Consider the following 21,726-nt stretch of genomic DNA (forward strand, 5'->3'; position numbering starts at 1 on the left):
AGAAGGTTTTTGGGCTTGAGACCAATTCATATTCCCCTTTGAGGCTTCCCATGTAGGCATTTTGAAATTGGTGTCCTCTTTGAGTTTGTTTTGATCTCCCCTGTCACCATAGTAGTTTTCTATGATCTGGGCTCTTTTCAGTTTTTCACTTTTTTTTTTTAAAGCCTATTTCGTGACCTGAAGTTTAGCTCTGCTCCTGGACCACATGGGGCATTGTCCCCAGCTTATTTTGTTGGAGGCCAGGGGCCTAGTCACTGGCTTTCTGCACTAGGGCCTCTAGGGCTCACAATTTGCCCGCTGTTGTGGGGTGACTCAGCCTAGTCACACCTGTTGTGCAAGGGTTCCAGGGCAGGCAGTTTGCCTTCTGTACTGGGGCTGGAGACCTCACAGTTGGCCTGCTGTGCCACTAGCCTGCTGAGCCAGGACCAAGGGACCTCCTCTGGCTTGCCCAGACACCGTCTGTACTAGGCTAGCTTGCACTCCTCTTTTATCCAAGTGAGACCTTTCCTGAAGTCCTTCTAAGTTATCTTATGCTGAAAAATTGTTTCACTCCGTCTTTTTGTGGGTTCTGTCACTCCAGAATCCATTTAGAAGCTTGATTTAACATTGTTTCTGAGGGAAACTGGAGCAAGCTCAGGCAGCTCCCTGGCTTCTTGCTGCCATCTTGGCTCTGCACCCATGGGGGGGGCCCCCCAGTTTGTTTTTTTAAACACCACGGTCACTGTCCACTGACTCACCACCACAACAATTAAACTCCCTTATAGCAAATAAGTATATTCAAGCAAAAAAAAAAATCACTTCTGAAGAGTCATGCTTCACTGTCACTCTTACGGTATAATTGGTCACTACATTGATCAGAATTCTGAAGTCTTTTGATGTTGTTTTCCTTTACTTTTTTTGTGGTCATCATGTAAATTGCCCTCCTGGTCCTGATAATTCACTATATCAGTTCTTACAAGTCATCCAGAGCTTCTCTGAATTCTTTTATATTTGTTATTTCTTACAGCACAATAATATTACATTACATTCATATACCATAATTTGTTCAGCCAGGCTACAAACATTACATATGACCTTTCTCTCCTCTGTCTTTTACTCCTTTGGAATCTATATCTAACAGTGATATTATTGGGATCAGAGGGTATATACAATTTAGTCACTTGTGGAGCATAATTCTAAAATGCTGGCACTATTGGAAAATAGCTGGCTATCCTGTTGGGTCTTTATATCATCACTTTCTATTACAACTTTCAGATGTTGATCTTTGTGTTCCATACCTTGACATGCTTTTCTCTTAATTTTTTTCAGGAGGGGGTAAAAGCCTGTGTTACCAGCTACCAGCTTGTGTTTCTCCCGGAGTTACTATTGTGATCTCTCCACTGAGATCACTAATAGTAGACCAAGTGCAAAAGCTAACATCATTGGATGTAAGTACCAATTCAAATCATTAAAACTTTTGGGGAGAATAACAGCAAAATAATACTATTAAGGAAGGACTGAAATACAATAATCTGTGATTTGTTATTAAGTAATATTGATGAAATGTTATAAAAACAGAAAAGCGTTATGTAGATGTAAAGCAAAATAGTTATTTTGCCTTGCACAGTTAAATAAATACTTTGCACATTCTTGTTGCACTTCATAAGATTATCAATCTGATTTTCTTTGGATAAAAAATTATTATTATAGAAAGATAAGAGAACTCTTCAGGGTTTTTTTGCTCATCTAAATTTTTTATTTATATAGAAAGGGTTTTGTATGCTGCCAAGCCAGCATGATTCTCATTGTTTTTAAACACTTGAAAGGCATGTATGTTGTTATTTTCTCATAATGCATTTGGGCACAGCTCAGTCCTCATGCACATTTTGGGTCACCATCAGTATCACTACCAGCTATTCCATAACAAGATCACTGTCACAGTTTTTCTTCCAGAGAAAATGGGAAGGGAAGTATGACCTAATGCTAGGACACTGATATGAGATGGTTTGTATTAGATCACTCTGAACGCCATGATGGCAACACCTTTCATTGTGTTTCTGCAGAATCCTCCATAGGGTCATAGAAAATGTGGAATATAAGATGCAGAAAATGCCTTACCAGTCATCTGATCTAATCCCCTCATTTTACAGATGGGAAAGTTTAAGCCCAGAAAGGTTGAGGGGCTCTGAGAAGAATGCACCCTTCTGCCAGTTGTACTTCTCAGTCTGAACTGGCTATATCTCTTTGTTCCCCATACATTCTATGATTCCCTCTCCCAGCTTTTACTCTTCTTTGCTGGGAAATCTACGTTCTCTGGTGCTCCTCTTTCCTTTTTTCCTTCTTAAAAGGTCAGGTCCTTTTGAATTTTACCTGTTCTCCACAAATTTATTTGAGATCTTGTATCCTGTAAGGGAGATTTGGGTTTCTTATCAGTCTCCCAAGTATCAATTCTCCCAGGAGAGAAGAGAGTTTATATAATATGTACATTTTCTTTTAAATGTAGAGTTTTGTCCAGAGTGTCTTCCTTAGCTACCTAACACCATTTGGCCCTTCAAATCTTCTCTCCCTTTTGATAACCAAATCCCTAACTCTCTAGGGTAACAGAATATAATTTTTCCACAATATTTCTGGAGGTCAAAGCTTGTTAAAGCATTCAAATCACATATAACTTATGACTTTCAAATACAAACTATAAACTGTATAAATTGAACTTAAGTAAATAAATATGTAAAAAATATGTTATTTTTTCCCTAGATTCCAGCCACTTATCTGACAGGTGATAAGACAGATTCTGAAGCTGCAAATATTTATCTCCAATTGTCAAAAAAAGATCCAATCATAAAACTTCTGTACGTTACTCCAGAAAAGGTTTGTGTTATATTGTCATTTTAAAACATGGTGTTGAAATGTACTCTACTTTTTGAAAGCATGTTTTATCTATTTTTCTAGATATTATACTTTCTCAAGCACATTAACTTTAGAAGATCTTCCTTAGCATTTATTTACCTAAATGCCAAAAGTCATATTTGCCAGCATAGAAACTGCTCCCTAAAAGTAAAATTGTAGAAATACTCAGTTTACTGTAACTTTGTCTCTTATAGCATTGTTGCCTGAAGAAACTATTTTAAGTTTATAAAATACGTTTTTATTGGTAGTTTTTATTTTTATATCACTTTACATATCCCAATTTAGCCTTTTTCCACTCTGCCCGCCAGAGAGCCATCCTTCACAACAAAGAATAAAAAAGTTTTAAAAATTAGTTTCACAAAACTTAGCAACACATTGGGGAAAAAAAGTCTGACATCTAGAATGTTCCACAGCCATAATCTCTCCACCTTTTAAGAGGGAGAAGAGGGCTACCTTCTCTCTCTCTCGTTCAGGCCAAGCTTAGTCATTATAATTTCATAGTGTTCAGTTAAATTGTTTTGTCATTATTCTTTCTGTTTGTTTTAGTTGTTGTGTATATTGTTTTCCTGGTTGTGCTTACTTTGCATCAGAAATGGCATGAGGTTTTATCCTTTTTAGGAGAACTTTATCATGATAAATTTTTGGTCTAGGTCTGTGCAAGTAACAGGCTGATTTCTACTCTGGAAAATCTGTATGAGAGAAAATTATTGGCACGTTTTGTCATTGATGAAGCACACTGTGTCAGTCAGGTAAATGTTGCCTTTTTGTGTTTGAAATATTTAAAATTTACACTTTGTAAAAAAAAAATTATATAAATATAAAATCCATTGAAATCCATTCTTTAGTAAATCTTCAATGAACACCCATGTTGAGTGATTTTAAAAACCGTTTACTAAAGAAATAAATCAGTTTAACTCTTTATAGCCTCTTTTAATAGTTGTGTAATTTTTTATGTTTATTAAGATGAAATACTGGCTAGATTTTGTTTTGTATTAGTGTTTTTGAAATGATTAGAAAAAACACTATTCTTTGTTTTTCAACTAGTGGGGACATGATTTTCGTCAAGACTATAAAAGATTGAATATGCTTCGACAAAAATTTCCTTCTGTTTCAATGATGGCTCTCACAGCCACTGCTAACCCCAGGGTGCAGAAGGATATCCTAACTCAGTTGAAGATTCTCAACCCTCAAGTGTAAGTTATTGTGGGAAAAATTGGTATAAAATGGTATAAAATTTCCCAAAACTGTTCTTCTCTTTCTGACATATGACAGTGTCCCACCATTTTTTTTTAGGAGGATTAAATGACACCTTGTATAGCCTTTGATATTTATTTAGCACTTTAAGGTTTGCAGGCTGTTTTTACATACTGTTATCTCATTTGATCCTTACGACAACCCTGTAAGGTAGGTACTGTGGGTATTATCACCATTTATAGATGAGGAAACTAAAGCTACGGAGGATACCTAAGGCCACAGAACTGGTAAGTGGGAGAGCGAAGGGTTGAACCCAGTCCAGGCCTTCTGTGTCCTAAATCCATGATCATTTACATCCTAGCATGTAGTTCACCAGCTAACTGCAGACTGCTTCATATTTTAACATTCTGTTACCTCAGTATTTGTTATCATGGAGATGATTCTCAATGCACACAGAACATTTTTAGCTTGTTCACATCTAACAGTAAACTCTTTCTTCTATCTATACAATAGTCATCCAAAAATTAAAAATTATAGTGTCCCTACATATATTGGTTATACTTGACTCTAATCCCACATTTAAATTTGTAAAACAGGGCAGCTAGGTGGTGCAGTGAATATAGTTCCAGCCTTAAAGTCAGGAGGACCTGAGTTCAAATCCAATCTCAGACACTTGACACTTACTAGATGTGTGACCCTGGGCAAGTCACATAACTCTGCTTGCCTAGCCAAAAAGCCAAAAAAAATTTTTTGTAAAACAAATGCATGTGGTTTAACATGTGTTTGAAATAAAATATAACTTATTTTCAAAATTATGACCCATTCATTTTATGCGTTGCTAATAAAGTTAATGTAAAAAAAATGGGTAAGGCATGAAACAAGGATACATGTCCACCAAAGATGATCCCTACCATCATGGAGGAAACCCAGCACATATTCCAAGTTGAAGAGAGGACTCCCTATAGATGATGCTGTCACCTATGTGCTCATTCCTGTTTGCAGGTGACATTTCTTTATTTAAAAAAAAATACTTTTTTCAGTTACAAATTTATTTTCTCTCCCTCCAATTTAAAAAGAAAAAGAAAAATAACACCCATGTAATAAATTTGCATAGTCAAGCAAAACAAATTTCTGCATTGGCCATGTCCAGAAAATGTATGTCTGAGGAGCATGCTTCATCAGTCCTCTGGAATTGTTGTTGGTCATTTAATCAAAGTTCAGAGTTGTCTATCTTTACATTATTTTTGTAATTGTATAAATTGTTCTCCTGGTTCTACTCCCTTCACTCTGCATCAATTCACATAAGTCTTCACAGGTTTCTCCAAAACCATCCCTTTAGTCATTTCTTATGGCACCGTTATCTTCATATGAGGGGGAATGGTGGTACTTGATAGCCTAGCCCCCACACATATACTGTCTTTTCTTCAGTCATTTCCCAACTGAGGGACACCCCTTTAATTTCCAATTCTTTGTTCTCTTTACAGAACAGGTTTAGTATTGGTATCTCAAGGTCAAAGTTTATACATAACTAGCAACTTTCAGGGAATAGTTCTAAATTGCCATCTAGAATGGTTGGACCAATTCACATCTCCCCCGGCAGTACATTAGTTTTCCTGTTTTTCTGTAGCCTTTTTAGTATTTGTCATTTTCCTTTTTTGTCAGCTTGGCCAGTGGATGTGAGGTGGAATCTCGGAATTGCTTTAATTTGTGTTTCTCCAAGCATTAGTGACTTGGAACATTTTTTCATGTGGTTATAGATATCTCAGATTTTTTTCCCTTGAGAACTGCCTGTTCATATTCTTTGACCATTTATCAGTTAGAGAATAGCTCTTATTCATATAAATACAGACAACACTGTTATGGTTACATGAAGACAGAGCATTGTAGAAGAGAGCCATAACCTCTCAAAAAACCATCCAAAAACCAAGTGAATGAAGACAGTCTGTTATCCAGATTATGATATGCATTTAGATAAATAATCTCCTGTTGATCTTACTCATCAATATATATGAACAGTGAATTAGACTCAGAATTAAACAAGAGAAACAGAGTAGGTGGGACTGCCTATGAGAAACTGCAAAGCTCCTTTAATGACCCCCAAATTCTCCCACAAATGAAGGCCCATCCTTTTAATACCCATATTTTGTCATGTTATTTTATGACTTCTAGTCATAGAGCATTTCAGCCTCCAAAGAACAAAGTTTCAGTCTGTGAAGAGGTTCCACAGCAGATGTGAAATGGCGGCAACACAAAGCAAATAAGATACCACAGAGGACCACACTGAAGGATGTCAATGAAAAATGTGTGATCAAAACATAAGCTAGGCTGGCCACAGGAAAGAGTGAGCGGCGATCGGTGGACAGTGTGTGTGATCTGTTGCTATCATCTCAGGGTCATAAAAAATCAAAGATGTCCTTGTCATGTACTGGGTGAATCTCTTTGTGGCAGACTTGCCAGAGAACGTGAACAAGAATCACTCAGGGTAGGCAGGCATAGATGAGTTAAAAACAGTATCGTTCGAGGGAAATTCCACAAAAAGAGGCCACAAATCCATTTGAACATTTAAAAGGCCATGAAACAATGTATAAGTGGGGTGGAAATAAGGCATAGGCTAAAGGTGAAAGGCTAGAAAGGAGTGTTGGGATATGTAAAAACAGTAGCTTATGGGGGCATTTGAAAAAAAAGGAAGAATGAATTAGTCTGATTATAGAGGGGTTTTTTTTAATCTGAGAGAAATTGAAAGTTCTATATAAAAATAAAAATGAACGTTTGAGTTACATAACAATCAAGACCTTGTAAAATATATTGGCAGCTATTAAACTGTACAATGTGAAGTAGAAAATTTAAGTAATTTAAGGCTTCTTCCAGTCTTAGTAATCTAGTGCTAATGATATTTTTCATAGAATTAAGCCATGGTACTTTAATACAGAAATTTGACGAGTTTCAGAATTTCATCAATGTAATCTTTAGAATACAGAATTAAATATTTTAGTGCAATGTCAGTCTCAGAAAAAAGTGAATTAATATGTGAGGTGCTGCCTACATAAAGTTATAATAATTTTGCCTTCATATTGACAAAATTAATGTTCTGTACATTAGATGTATCAAATATTGTATTTCAGGTTCTAGTATGTATGCCACATGCAAAAATCAATTCTAAAAGCTCTGCATTGATATGTGAAAGCTTAAGAGAAAAAATAGAAATAATTTTCAGCATGTCTCTATCAGCCTTATGTTATGGTGACTACCAGTTAGCGTACTCTTACATCAACTATGCTAATTGGCATACTCTGTCGGGGAGGAAGGTCCAAGTTCTGAATAATTTCTGTGAAATTTGTTAAGGAAAATTTGTGTTGTTAGTGAACAGTGCTATAGACAGACACCTGTGTTTTCTTGTCCTAATAGTAGATAAACATAATGTATCTTATCACTGGATTTACGTCTGGAAGCATCTTTTAAGATCATTTAGTCCAGCCCTCTGCTTTTAAAGATAGAGAAACCAAAGTCCAGGAAGGCCAACTGTTATGATGTTATGTGTGGGTAACATAGGTCAAGATTTTGCAACTTTGCGGAAATTTTTGCAAGGGAATAGATTTAATATTAATGTTTCTCCTATATATCCCCTCACTAACTCTTTTAGTTAGCATTTGACATTTTTAGAGACGTTGGAGGCCTTACTATTCTGTGGCTTCCATCATGGAATCTGTGGTCTTTATTTATTTGTCGTTGTTGTTGTTGTTATTTGTTTGATTTTAGTCTTCTTTGATTTTAGTAAAGGCTTTTCCTTCTAGTATAGCATACTTTCTAAAATTCTCACTTTGGTTATCTCTGCCTTTCTGTTCTCTGTATTCTTTTTCTAAATTATTCCATTTTTCTCATTACCTTTTACTCCATTACTATCACCATTTTCTTCCCTTCTTCATCCTTTGCTTGCTTCCATTTCATTGTTGTATATGCATTGTGTACCATTCCAACAGCCCCAACCAACTTGTCAAGACAAGTCAGTATTTATGTTCCCTGTTTAGATGATCACTGCTTTGAACTTCTGGAGATGGCAAAAGTCAAGTTGCCTAAGAAGACTAAATTTTGTACTCTGGTCTTTTCTAGGTTTAGCATGAGTTTTAATAGACATAATCTGAAGTATAGTGTGTTGCCCAAAAAACCGAAAAAGGTGGCATTTGATTGCTTAGAGTGGATCAGAAAATATCACCCACGTGAGTAAAGACTTGTGAATGATGTTTGGGAGTGTTAAATAAATGTCTTTTTAATTCCACATGGAATATAGAAGACTGCATATTAAACAATTCTTTTCTTATTATGAGAGCACTAAAGCAGTTATTTATAGCACAAAATATTTCAACTCTCTGATTCCTGGAGTCGGTGAAACCCCATTTGGCTTGACAACAGTAATCACTAACACAAGATATGAAATATGCCACCTGCATCTGTATTGTTGTTAGCTCTCAATTGTGATTTTTTTTTTGAGTTGATAATTGCTTTCTCTGGCTTAGCATCAGCATTTATGTGATCCAGATTTTTTTGTTTTTATGCCTTCTCCCACCCACTTCCTGCTTTTTAACTGATTATATGAAAATGAGACCAAGGTTAATTTCATTTATCCATACAACCCTTTTCTCCCATCACCAAGGAGAATTTAGACTAAGTACATATTGTTATGTGAGAAAGAAAAAGAGCATCAATTATTATTCTCATTTTATTAATAAGAACCTACAAATGGGAAAATAATTGGCCATGGTCTTCTAGCCTATCAGTAGCAGAGCCAGGATTAGAACTAAGTACCCTCACTATTTGGACTATGCCTTCCATATGATCTTCTTCCATCCTTTAAAAAAAAATAGCGTTGAGGTAAAATAGGCTGTTTTTCCTAGTTTAAACTATTTTGGTTTGTTTGCAGATGACTCGGGGATAATTTACTGCCTTTCCAGGCGTGAATGTGACACGATGGCTGACACCTTACTGAAGGATGGTCTCGCTGCCCTTGCTTATCATGCTGGCCTCAGTGATTCAGCAAGAGACGAAGTACAGCACAAGTGGGTTAATCAAGATGGCTGCCAGGTAGCGTGAAAGCAGCAGGCCAGGAGAGTCACAGGAGATGAGGAAGGGTGTGCACAACATCAGGGAGCACTTAGCAAACGACAGGCACTCAACATCAGAGCAAGATTGAAATTCAGACGGAAGATGGGTGAACTTAGAATATTTCTCTAACTTTGAGTAAAGTTAAAACTTATCATTCTGAGTTGACCCAAATATAATGTTAACATAACGTCTAGCTCTGGCCTCCTAGCTTTCCTAATGTCACATCCCATTTGAAGAAAAAGTAAAAACTGTTCAAATGAAATGTTTGGGTTTTTTTTTTGATGCTACTTGATTAGGTGTTCCATATAGTCAGGGTAAATTCTTATCCTGTACTTGTTGGGAAGTCTTGAGCTTGCTAGATTCACAAGATAGATTCAAACTTCTCTCTCTCTTCCTCACTTCCTACCCCCCACATACACACATACTTTTTCTCTCTCCAATCAGCTAAAGTGACAGCCTTGATTTTGTGCCTTTTTATAAACTGCTGACTTTTCTCTCAAACCTCTCCTTACCTAAAGAAATCATCTGAATTTGTAGTGAGTGGTTTTTAAACACGAATATATCTTGAAGAAAAATAAAAGAAGGAACTAGTAATTAAGCACGATTTTCCAGTTGAAAGATGTCAGATCCTTCAGCTCTTTCGATGTTTCTGGCTTTGTACGGTGCCTGATAATCATGTGCTCAAAGATGTCCTTTTAAAAATGCCGTTACCTTTAAATGTAACCCTCGCTTACAATTCATTATTCCACTGTTGTGTATGTGCGGGCATTCTTTGGACACCCTACCACCTCCTTTACCTGCCGTCTGCCACAAGAGACTGCATTATACCTTTCCTTTCTAAGAAAAGTTGACCTTGATGATAGTGCCATGCATTTTTGGAAGGACAGCTAACCTGGAGTGCAGCATAGTTACCCTTTACTTTAATAAGGGTACACATTTGCTGAATAAACGCTAGGTGAACCGCAGCTCTCTTTTCTGATATTAGTCACAGAAGCAAAACAAGTTCACAGCACCTCTTCCTTCAGTCTCACCATCAATTGCTTTTGAGATTCTGTCCTTGTAGGAGCAGCCCATTTTTTTGCAAAAAGGTATGAGTTAAAACATCAGCAAAATGTATTTGGTTTTTAAGTGAGATTAATTTGTTGAACCCCCTCTGAATAATTTTATTTGCATGATGTGGTACAGCCTGAATCATGTAGCTTTGGGTTTTCGGGGGTGTTTTTTTTTACCAGATTAGTATGATTTAAAGTGTTGTTAATGTAAATCTTCTCATTGATAGGTACTGCATTTATTAAGTGCTTATTTTGTGTCAGGCACCATGCTAATCAATGGTGATACAAGAACAAGAAAATAAGATGGTCCCTACTTTCATGGAGCTCATATTCTAATTCGTAAAAATAACACATAAAGAAAGGTAGAAAGAAGGGGGAGGAAGGAGACTTGCAGGGGGCCAAAGCAGTGTGCAGATTGAGCAAACCAGTAGGAAAGTGAGTCCTGACTGGGACTTTATGATATGGTGTTTTAAGGCAAAGACTTGCCAGTCATCAACTGGTAATTTATTCCTCTTGATTTTAAATCATCTTGTGTTTTCTGAAGAAAACCTTTTTTCATTGTGATCCACTTTAAATTTTGACACTCACAAGAGTCATTCTTCCAGTCAGCAGATATAGTATATTCAGCATATACTTTAAGGCACTGTGCTGCTAGAATTTCCATTGAACTTTGACACGTCTAGAATTTGAAAGTTGCCTGACCATTAATGCGAGCCTGGGGTTGGTACGTGGCAAGATAGTTCAGCTCTGAGAAAGGGAAGCTTGTAAGCTGGTACTGAGACGAGCACCTGAGAGCAAAATTCATGATTGAGTTATGGGAGAAGACAGTCATTATTATTTGATGAACTCTGAAAACGCTTTTGCTCATAGCATCTCTACTCTGTTCCCTCTGTAACATCGAGACCCCCAAAGAACAAACAGTGTGGCCCAGGGCTTCAAGGTTGCCTGTCATTGAGGATGGTCTTAGCTATTTCATAATACTCAGGAATATTTGGTTACCAGACAGCTTCAGTAAAATGATACCTTACTGCAGTGCTGAGCCTCTCTTTACTTTGGAATTTTCTGGAGATTACATATTACCAGTGTGAGAATTAATTATTTATGCTAATTGAGGTGACTGAACTGAAATATTATCCTAATATGAATAGTTCATTAGAACATTTAAAATTTTGTGATACAACCCTTAGAAGCATGTTATTCAAATTTTTCTTTGCAGACCATACAAAATAATAGTTTAAAACTGCATTAAACTTTTGGGACACCCTATATTTTGAATAAAGTGCAATCCTGGTTTTGTATTCATAAGGAAAGCACTTTTGAGAGGTTTTGAATTGTGTATTAAAAATTCTTTAACAAAAGAAAAATCCAGAAAGCTAATGATGTTTTCTTTATAGTCTTACTTTCATTAAAAACTTCATTATGCTTAAATATTATTCATAGCTCTAAACTTAGATTTTGTCATTTTTATTATTATTTATCTTTTCTGATTTTATTTATTTATTATTTATCTTTTCTGATTTTATTTCAGGTTATCTGTGCAACAATTGCTTTTGGCATGGGGATTGACAAACCAGATGTGCGCTATGTTATCCATTCATCTCTCCCAAAATCAGTAGAAGGGTATTACCAGGAATCTGGCAGAGCTGGAAGAGATGGTGAAATGTCTCACTGTCTGCTTTTCTACAGCTATCATGATGTAACCAGACTTAAGAGACTTATTCTTAGTAAGCTAAAATTTTCTGTGGAATGTTATGGAGTCTTCAGTCTGTGTTCCCCTTGGTCATATTACCAAAATATTTGTACAGGGTGTCCCAAAAGCCTTAGTTACAGATTTAAGCTAATAAAGCTTTATTAGCTTAAATCTGTTAACTAAGACTTTTGGAACATTTCATATAGATAGGGAATGATTTAGAAATGACTAAAACTTTTAAAACTGGTACTAAAATTTAATGAAGGGTATATTTAAAATTATATTTTAAATACTCATAATAACACTTCAGTATCAGACTTTGAAGGGTGAGATAGTATAGCTGAGTATGCGTTTTATGTATTGATTTGTTTTGCTTAGTGAAAGGGTTGGAGAAATTTTTGGCAAATATTAACAGTGTGAAGGAGTGACGAGGAAACATCAGTAAGACACCTGGATTTAGGTCCTTGACCTGGTACTTTCTAGTTTTGTTTTTATGGACAAATCATTATATTACCCAGAGGTTCTTGATCTGGAGTCATGGCTACCCACATCATTCATGAATATAGTTTTAGGAGTTCTGTGATCTTGGATGGAAAAAAAATTATATCTTTATTTTCTCCGACCTCTACTGAAACCTAGCATTTCTTTCAGTTATGAATGTGGGCAGAAAATATCATACTGCAAAGGGATCCATGAGCTTCATCAGTTTGCCAAAGGGATCCTTGACACTAAGAAGGTTAAGACTTCTCTTATAACCTGTCTTAACTCAGTTGCAAACTAGGAATAGTTCTACCTGCCACATCAACCTTATACATCAGATGTTGTAGGGAAAGCACGTTATAAAATGCAAAATTGAATTGTTATATTTTATTAGCCTTGGGTTTTCTAATGGACAAGTGAAATGATACAATCAAGGTTACTGGAAATCATAATGCAATCCAAATTTAACCTTTTTTTGTAGCTTTTTGGGAAGTGCATGGTTCTATACCATGTGTCAAAAGGAAGATCACTAAGCACTTTGTTAAAGCCAGTTAAAGGCAGGAACTTACTTTTTGTTTGTATCACTACACAGTGCCTGGCACATAATAAATTACTTGTTATTTGATTCAGTAATATTTAATAGGTTAATTCCCATTACTGAAAGGTTTTTAACAAAAAGATTCCCAAGCCCTATCTTGTCAGCTGCGTATTCCAAGAAAAACTCAATTTATTGACATTTTAGCAAAATATAAGATTATAGCTAACCCTGTTCAGTTCATTGTAACAGGATTTAACCTGTAATAATGTCAGTAATTTTCTGATTTCATTAAATTATCTTGCTTCCACTATAAATAGTAATATTCATCTGTTTTTGCCCTAAGTGTATTTTTCTGTGATATGCCTTAAATTTTTCAGTGGAGAAAGATGGAAACAGTCATACACGACAGACTCACTTCAATAATCTGTATAGCATGGTACATTACTGTGAAAATATAATGGAGTGCCGAAGACTCCAGCTTTTGTCATACTTCGGAGAAAATGAGTTTAATCCTAATTTTTGTAAGGAATACCCAGATGTGACTTGTGATAATTGCTGCAAAAAGAAGGTAAAATGAGGGGATTTTATTTATTTTGTGGCTTTTTTTTTAATGGTGGGAGACGGGTGGCAACTGGGTTGCTTTTGAAATGAAATATAAGTTAGATTTAAAGGATGAACAGGGAGAAAAAACATTCTGTAAAATTAAGTATTACTAAAAACATGTTGTGACAAGTGATTTTTATACTATTTCCTTTCCTAAAAGTCTATAAAAAGATAATGGATACCTAACTCTCCAGAATAGTTAGTCTTTTGTGTATTTATTGGTTATTAAGTTGAGTTTTTAGAGTTTTCCAGGATTGGGGAGGGGGAATCAAAAGCACCCAGGCACATGAAACAATTGAAATGAAGCAAAATGTATTTATAGCATAGGGCAAACTGTTGTTTTCAATGGAGCTAGGTAATAAGGTTTATCCTCATCCAGGAAAATAAGTAGATTTGCAATTCTCTGTGTTTATTAGACCAACTATGTTATTTTGAAAAATTAATAAAAATTTATAGAATGCCAGCATAGATGACTTTATCCAATTTACATCTTAGGAATAGTTTGCTAGTCTCACAGGACCTGTCCCCTTTTGTGTTATTATATTTACCTAATTCTTTTTTCTGTATTTAGGAAGTTTGGTTAATTCAAACAAGTATTCGTCAAACCCCTGCTGTATGCCTCTCATTGTACTAGGTGCTCTGGAGCCTAGCACAAAAGAAGTAAAAGATACAGTTTACCCACATATGTTTTGTAATCTAGTTGAGGAAATAAGACAAACATCTATGAAACAATTAGAGAACAAGACAGTATGATTTCTAGGGAAGACCAATAAATTCAGCAGAAGGTAGAAAAAAAAGAGAATCTGAAAATCCTATAGTTTGTTGTCTTCTATAAATGGCCTATTATGGGCAATATAAAGGATATGGGAGTTCATTTTAAACCCTAGAAGTTTGGAAACCAGTTGCCATCTTAGTTATAACAGAAACAATTGTTTGCTACTGGTAGGATTACAAGACAAGGGATGTGACAGAAGATGTGAAAAACATCATAAAATTTGTTCAAGAGCATGATTCATTGAATGGAGAAAGAAATACTAAGAATATGGGCTCTTGTGGAAGATTTACTATGAACATGCTGGTTGATATTTTCCTGGGTAAGTTGTTTCGGTGGTAGATTTTACTCTCTGTAAACAAAATCCAGGGAATTTGTTATGGATATGGAGAAGAACGCATTCCTGTATATTCCTGTAGTATTGTTTTATAAGAATACAAAATTAGCTTTTAAAAATTATATCATCATTTAACCACTTTTGTAAAAGTTTGTGTGAAAAGTGTGAAGGTATTAACGTTTTAGAGAGAGGCTATATTAAAAGGCTGTTAGCCAATTTCATCATGGGTCATTTCTCATAATAAATTTGTTAGAGCATCAAAATAGATCCTTGCCATGAACGTGTATTCATAGCAGAGACAGTGTTAGAAATCCTTTTTTCAAAACTTCTATGAGATGAATGTGAAGCCTGCCAGGAAATAGTAAACAAACACCAAAAACACATTGCTTTTTCTTCTGTCCTTTTCCTCCATATTGTTTTGGATCTATTTAGGTGTTTTTTTTTGGGGGGGGGGTTGTGCATGATTTAGAAATTACATGTGTTTCTTTGATGATGTTTCTTTAGCATATTTTGAGGCAGTTGGAGTCTATGTTTAATTATTGTTTAATGGCAAATCAAAACAACTCTCCCTTTTGCTGTATAAGAAGAACAGAATGGCATATAATTCACACACAAATCAATTTTGTTTCTTATTATTCAAAAATAAGAGTAATTTATATGAACAACAATCAGCAAAACACTTGCTAAGGTTATGGAATTAACTTTGTTATACAGAACATTCCTTTGAATACTTATATCCTTTAAGAGCATGTTATCTCAAGAAGTATAATATTTGCAAGATGCCACATCTTATTTTTATCATGTAGAGGGAAGGGCAGGTATTTTTACATAAATGATTTAAAAGAAAAAACAGACCTAAAGATGTAAGAGACATCCATCCATCTATTTCTATCTCTTCATGAGATTTCCTATGAAATAGTATGTTCAGACTTAATCCATGTTTTGTCTAATTCAGACTTACCTGTCAATTAGTTGTCAATCTGTGGAAATTACTAGGGAGTGTGGTATTACATATCCATGCTAAAGAAACTTCTTATACTTTCTCTTCAGGGAGTAAAAGTGCTAGGATTCAGTCAGGCATATTTGGGAAGGGAGCTGCTTATTCACGACATAATGCTGAAAGACTTTTGAAAAAGCTGATACTTGACAAAATTTTGGACGAAGATTTGTACATCAACGCTAATGACCAAGCAATTGCCTATGTGATGTTAGGCGAGAAAGCCCAGGCGGTTCTGGATGGGTATTTAAAGGTAGATCATTTGAAATTTAAATTTATCTTTACCTTCTGTCTGCATCTTTCAAGTAAATAAAGAGGTATAGTTGTGTGTTAGGCAGACCATAAACATTTGTATGTATGAATGTGTGTGTGGGTGTATGTATATATTGCAATACATATTTTATAAAAGGTAGTCCTATAAATTTGTGTTCATTCTGTCCTTATGAATTTCTAATCATTTCTCTGGAAACTTTAAATAAAAACTGAATCAAAATAGTCATACTGGGGGCAGCTAGATGGCATAGTAGATAAAGCTCTGGCCTTGGAGTCAGGAGGACCTGAATTCAAATCTAGCCTCAGATACTTGACACTAATTGTGTAACTCTGGGCAAGTCACTTAACCCTGATTACCTCACCAAAAACAAACAAACAAAAAAATGAAGGATGGACAACAAAATAGTCATACTGGATACATCAAAATTAAATAGAATTTATTTGTCCATCAGATCCCTGACACATAAGTGGTTTTCATTTTACTTATAAAGCATCTATTTGCTTATTTACAATTCAGCATATAATTTTTTCTTTCCCCCAAAGGTGGACTTTCTGGAAACTGAGAATTTCAGTGGTATAAGAAAGCAAAAGGCTTCAGTAGCAAAGATTTCCCAGAGAGAAGAACTAGTTAAGAAGTGCCTGGGAGAACTTACAGAGGTCTGCAAAGGGCTCGGGAAGGTTTTTGGTGTCCATTATTTCAACATATTTAATACTGTTACTCTAAAAAAGCTTGCAGGTATGTATGGACCTTCAGTTACTTGAACTATAAGTTAATATACCAAAAATCAATTTTACTAGTGAATCTTCTGTCTAAAATTCATGATCTCTGGAATTGAAAGCTTAAAAATGTAATTTCAGTCAGGATAAAATAGCCCTTTGGTAAGAATATATCCTGCATTATATTGTTTTTCATATTGTTCTCTAATGGTGTGCCTTAGGATACGAAGTGTTTTCCTGATCCCGTCAGCTTCTACATTAAAATCTGTAGAAGAGTTAAATACTCCCATAATTAATTGAAAATAACATTCATTTTCTTCCAGATTCTTCCTTTGCAGTAGTTCATAATCACCCCTTCTTTTCCATTCTTCCGTCACTGTCTTAGCCTAGTCCCTTTCACTAAAGCCTAGGATAGCTGTAATGATCACATTGTTCTTCGTGTCTTCAGTCTTTTTACTCAGCCAGTCTATCCTAAACACTACTTCCATAGATGAAAACATTACTCTTCACACAACTGCCTTTTCTTCAGTTCAAAAATTTCTAAGCCTGTTACCTACACAGTAAAGACTATTAGACTCCCAAAGCTAACATTCAAGTCCCTCTACAGTCTACTCCTGCCTAGATCTCCAGTATTGCCCCGATACTCCAGTCAGAAAGGTCTGTTATTGTGTTCCTGGTGAAATTATGCCCATTCTCACTTGCACACTTTTATTTACATCGTCCCTCTTGCCATAGATGCTCTCTTTTCAATTCTTTATTACTTCATAGCCCAGTCCTAGTACTGTCTTCTCCAGCCATCTCAGCTTTTCATGATTACTCTGTCTTCCAATTGTCATACATTTGGTCCTTAACAAGTACAAATAATGTTGATGTTGGTTTCTGCTTTTGTATGTCCTGTGCCCCTAGATAGATTGTAAACTCCTCAAGAGCAGAGACTATTTTTTTTAGTAGTTTTATGTATTTTGAATCCCCATTGCTTAATTTGTACTATTTATGTAATGTTTGATAATAATCTGATTTCTGTTTGTTTTATACCTGTACATAGAGTCTTTATCTTCTGATCCTGAGGTTTTACTTCAGATTGATGGTGTTACGGAAGACAAACTGGAAAAATACGGTGCTGAAGTGATTTCAGTACTCCAGAAATACTCTAAGTGGACGTTGCCAGGTTCAGTATCTCTTCAATACAACAATATTTTATTTTGTTTATTATTTAAGAGTTATTTATATAATTTGTGTCTCTAAAAAATAAACCCCTGGATAAGCACATGGCTTTTTTACTTTCTGTTCAGTGTTTATACTTTGACATAGAGAGCCAGACCCAACAACACCAAAAGCATGTTATTCAGCAGAAGGATAGGTCCCTTTAAAAGTTACCTTTGTTCTTAAAAGCCATCAGGGTACCCAGTACACTAGAATGTAACTTAATTAAACTAAATTATCACCTTAGAGAACTGAAGGTGGGACTGTAGAATAGCGTGATCTAGTAGAAAAAGTTACCAAAGTTAACAGACCTCATTAAGCTCCTGCAATGTGCCAGGCACCGTGCTGGGCGCTTGGATACAAAAATCCCTACTTCCAAGGAAGTTACATTCTAATGGGAAGTTCAAGTACCCTCACTTGCACGCGCCTGTGTGCATACAGAATTAATATGAAATGGATAAATAGAAATCTATTTAAGGTAATTTGGGAAGGAGCTAGGAAAATCAGTAAAGAGCATGGAGAAGGTTGTGCTTGAGTTCTGTTTTTGAAGGAAGGGAGATATTTTTTGAGGCAGAGCTGAAGAGGGAATGCATTCCAGAAATGTGGACTGGCTACTATAATGACACAGACAGAAAAGATGGAGATGTCTTATGATGGACAAAGAGGAGGCTAATTTGGCTGGATCAGAAAGTGTCAGAGGGAGAGTAATGTCCAGTGGCACTGAAAAATAGACTAGGACCAAGACCAGACTGTGAAAGTCTTATGTTATCCTAGAGGCAACAGGAACCGCTGGAGGTGATTGAGAACGGCAGTAACATGGACAGATTGGTGCTTAATGAACACTACTTAGGCAGAAGTATACAAGATGGGCAGGAATGGTGGGAGACTTGAGGCAGGAGATCAAGTAAGAAGCTATTGTAATTGGGGCAGCTAGGTGGCACAGTGGATAGAGAGAGCACTGGCCCTGAACTCAGGAGGACCTGAGTTCAAATCTGGCCTCAGACCAAAACTTGACACTTACTAGCTGTGTGACCCTGGGCAAGTCACTTAACCCCAATTGCCTTTGAAAAAAAAAAAGAAGAAGAAGCAGCAGCTATTGTAATAACCTAGGCAAGAGGGCCCTAACTAGGTGATAGCTCTATGAGCAAAGAGAGGGAGTCAGATGTAAGAGATGTTGTAGAGATAGAAACAGCAAGATTTGTCTGTTTATTTCAGGGGGACAGGGTGGGAATTGGGGAGATATGGTTTATTCTGGAGAGGATGAAATATCATCAAGTCATCAGTAAAGAGCCAGGTCTCAGCGAGGACTGGTAGATGGAAGAGTGAGTGTAAGAGTAACAGGTCCAGGGAGAAGAGGAAGCTATGCATTATGGGATGGGAATCCCATAAAACCAGTGGAAGGGCTGAGTGGGTGTGAAGTGAGGCATGCGTAAGGTAGGATCAAGAAGGATAGGAATGAAAGAACAGAAGGTAGGAATTGGAGGTAGTTTGCTCCTACATGGCTGGCGGATTTAATACAGGGACAGGAATTGTTATGGATGCTAATTCTAATTGAGCTAATAACTGGCTATGTGATCTTGAGAAAGCTACATATAACTTCTCTGTGCCATAGTTTCAGTATCTGCAAGATGAGAATAGTGGCTGATCTACTTTTAGGAATAATATAAAGTCAAAAAGTAGATCAGAATTTTTGTCAAAAGAACATACAATATAAATTCTGTGTGTTCTTTGTCCATAAAAATGCCTGTTACAAAAATTCCTGAGAAATAGAACCATTTCTAAGCATTCGATTAAGCACTGGCAAAAGACTCCTATAGCTGCTGTCCTCTTGATAGTCATTATTATCAAGCTTTAATAAGGGGACTGTTGGAAATGAAAACTATTTTAGCATATGCCAAAAGAGTGGTCTTTTATATTTTCCCTCTAATGTATTGCCTTGTAATTAGACACAATGTCAAGATCCAGTTTTCATGTTTTTATTTACTTTTGCAGATAGTTTCTTTTTGAAACTAGGTTCCTAGAATATCTTAAATAAGTATAAGGACTTGACCTTTATGCAGGTTAGCACCTTCTTTACAACTTATAGTCTTAAAGAGATGACTTGCCCAGGGTCATACAGCCATTATGTAATAGAGAACCCAGGTCTTCCTAACTTCCCTAAAGTCTCAAGGGTACCATCATTCTTCTAGTCATTCAGGCTCACAGCCTAGGTGTCCTTCTCTTTCCCATATTCATTCTGTGTCAAGTCTTATCATTTCCACCTTCAAAATCTCTCGCATACATTCCCTTTGCAACCTTCGTACAGACTATTATCACTTTATACCCGGACTATTACAATAGCCTGCCGGTTGCTCTTCCAAGTAGCTCCCTGTTCCAGGCCATCCTCTACTCAGCTGTCGAAGAGATCTTTCTAAAGCATAGTTGTAACCATATCACTCCCTTAGTCAGTTAATTTCAGTGGCTTCCTATCACCTCCAGGATCAAATATAAAATCTCTTGAGTTTTTAAAACCCTTCATTAGCTGGTTGCATCCCACTTTTTCTGTCTTTTTCTACCTTACTCCCCTCCATGAACTCTGATCCAGTGACGCTGGCTTCTTTGCTCTTCTTCCCATAAGACACTCTGTCTCCAGATTCATGCATTTTCACTGACTATCTCCGGATCCGAAATTCTTGCCTCCTCATCTCTGCCTCCTGACTTCCTTCAAATCTCAAATAAAATCCCACCTTCTGTGAAAAATCTTTCTTCATCTTCCTCAATGTTAGCACCTTTCCTCTAAGATAATATTCTGTTTATCCTGTATACATCTTGTTTGTACTTAATTGTTTGCCTGTTATCTCCCCCCGCCTCTCATCTCCATTAGACTGTGAGGACAAGGACTGTTTTGCCTTTCTTTGAAACCCTAGCACTTAGCTCAGTGCCTGGCACCATAGTAGGGGCCTAATGACTTCTTCACTTAAGCCTAGCTCAGTCCTCTATACCTAAGAACTTTTTCAAGTTTGGTTTTCCAAAATACCAGTGTTTTGTTGATGTTAATTTTTTTATCATAGCAGTCACTCCTCAGTGATTCCTCTGATGAAACTTCTTTTAATGAAGAACCCCCACAAGGCAACACATACCAACACATTGTCCATAGCTGATAGCATATGCCTTGTTGTGTAGCTGTTGTCTACTCTTTGCCAAGAAGAGGGAGGTTTGTTTCACTATCAGTCTCCTGGAGTTAAGATTGGTCATGGTATTGATGAGAGTTCTCCATCATTATTTTTATAATTTTCTGATAAAAAAAAGTTTTGAGAATTAGGGCTAACATAATTCTCAACGTTTTATTTGTGATAGTTATCCATAATTGAACTTTACTTTGAATGCACAAAGAAGATTAATTAGACATTCTCCAGTTTCAAGCTCGAATCATCAAATGTTAATGCTGAAAGGGCACCTTAAAGATCATCTAGTCCATCCCCTCATTTTGGAGATAAAGACAATGAGACCCCAAAGGCATTTAGTAGCATGCTCAAAGATACACTACTGGAGGTGACAGAACCAGGTTTAGAACCCTGATTTCCTGACTCTCAGCCAAGATTTTTTTTTATTACACCATACTATCTATCTCTCTGCCTCTGTTGAAGAGGAATCATCTTTAGTATGACAAATATTTGGAAGCTGCTCAGGTGTAGATGAAATAGGACCACAATGGATAGTGGACCCTGCCTTCCATGCTAGTGATAACATGAAGATTCATCCACATGGTGGAGTGGACTGGAGCAGATCTTTCTTGAGTCTTCTTCCCTATCCCCTGCCCTGGCTTACCAACCAGTCAATAGAAATAGAGTCACCATTGTATTCTACAGATAAATTCCATGACTTCAAAGTGCTCTGAAATGCAAATC

The 21,726-nt window shown here is 36.3% G+C and overlaps 1 protein-coding gene across 1 annotated transcript in view; it reads left to right on the plus strand.

Annotated features, from left to right (window-relative positions):
• Window positions 1–21,726, plus strand: part of BLM (BLM RecQ like helicase) — a 62,371-nt gene that overhangs the window by 35,120 nt on the left and 5,525 nt on the right. Inside the window, exons 9-20 of the mRNA XM_020965580.2 lie at window positions 1,309–1,427; window positions 2,734–2,847; window positions 3,537–3,635; window positions 3,931–4,079; window positions 8,188–8,294; window positions 8,996–9,156; window positions 11,758–11,953; window positions 13,315–13,505; window positions 14,487–14,634; window positions 15,700–15,899; window positions 16,463–16,655; window positions 17,682–17,804. Coding sequence (XP_020821239.1) covers window positions 1,309–1,427; window positions 2,734–2,847; window positions 3,537–3,635; window positions 3,931–4,079; window positions 8,188–8,294; window positions 8,996–9,156; window positions 11,758–11,953; window positions 13,315–13,505; window positions 14,487–14,634; window positions 15,700–15,899; window positions 16,463–16,655; window positions 17,682–17,804 — 1,800 coding nt within the window. The remainder of the gene's footprint in view (window positions 1–1,308; window positions 1,428–2,733; window positions 2,848–3,536; window positions 3,636–3,930; window positions 4,080–8,187; window positions 8,295–8,995; window positions 9,157–11,757; window positions 11,954–13,314; window positions 13,506–14,486; window positions 14,635–15,699; window positions 15,900–16,462; window positions 16,656–17,681; window positions 17,805–21,726) is intronic.

This window comes from Phascolarctos cinereus, unplaced genomic scaffold (genome assembly GCF_003287225.1).
Source record: "Phascolarctos cinereus isolate Bilbo 61053 unplaced genomic scaffold, phaCin_HiC Scaffold_3;HRSCAF=262, whole genome shotgun sequence".
NCBI lineage: Eukaryota > Metazoa > Chordata > Mammalia > Diprotodontia > Phascolarctidae > Phascolarctos > Phascolarctos cinereus.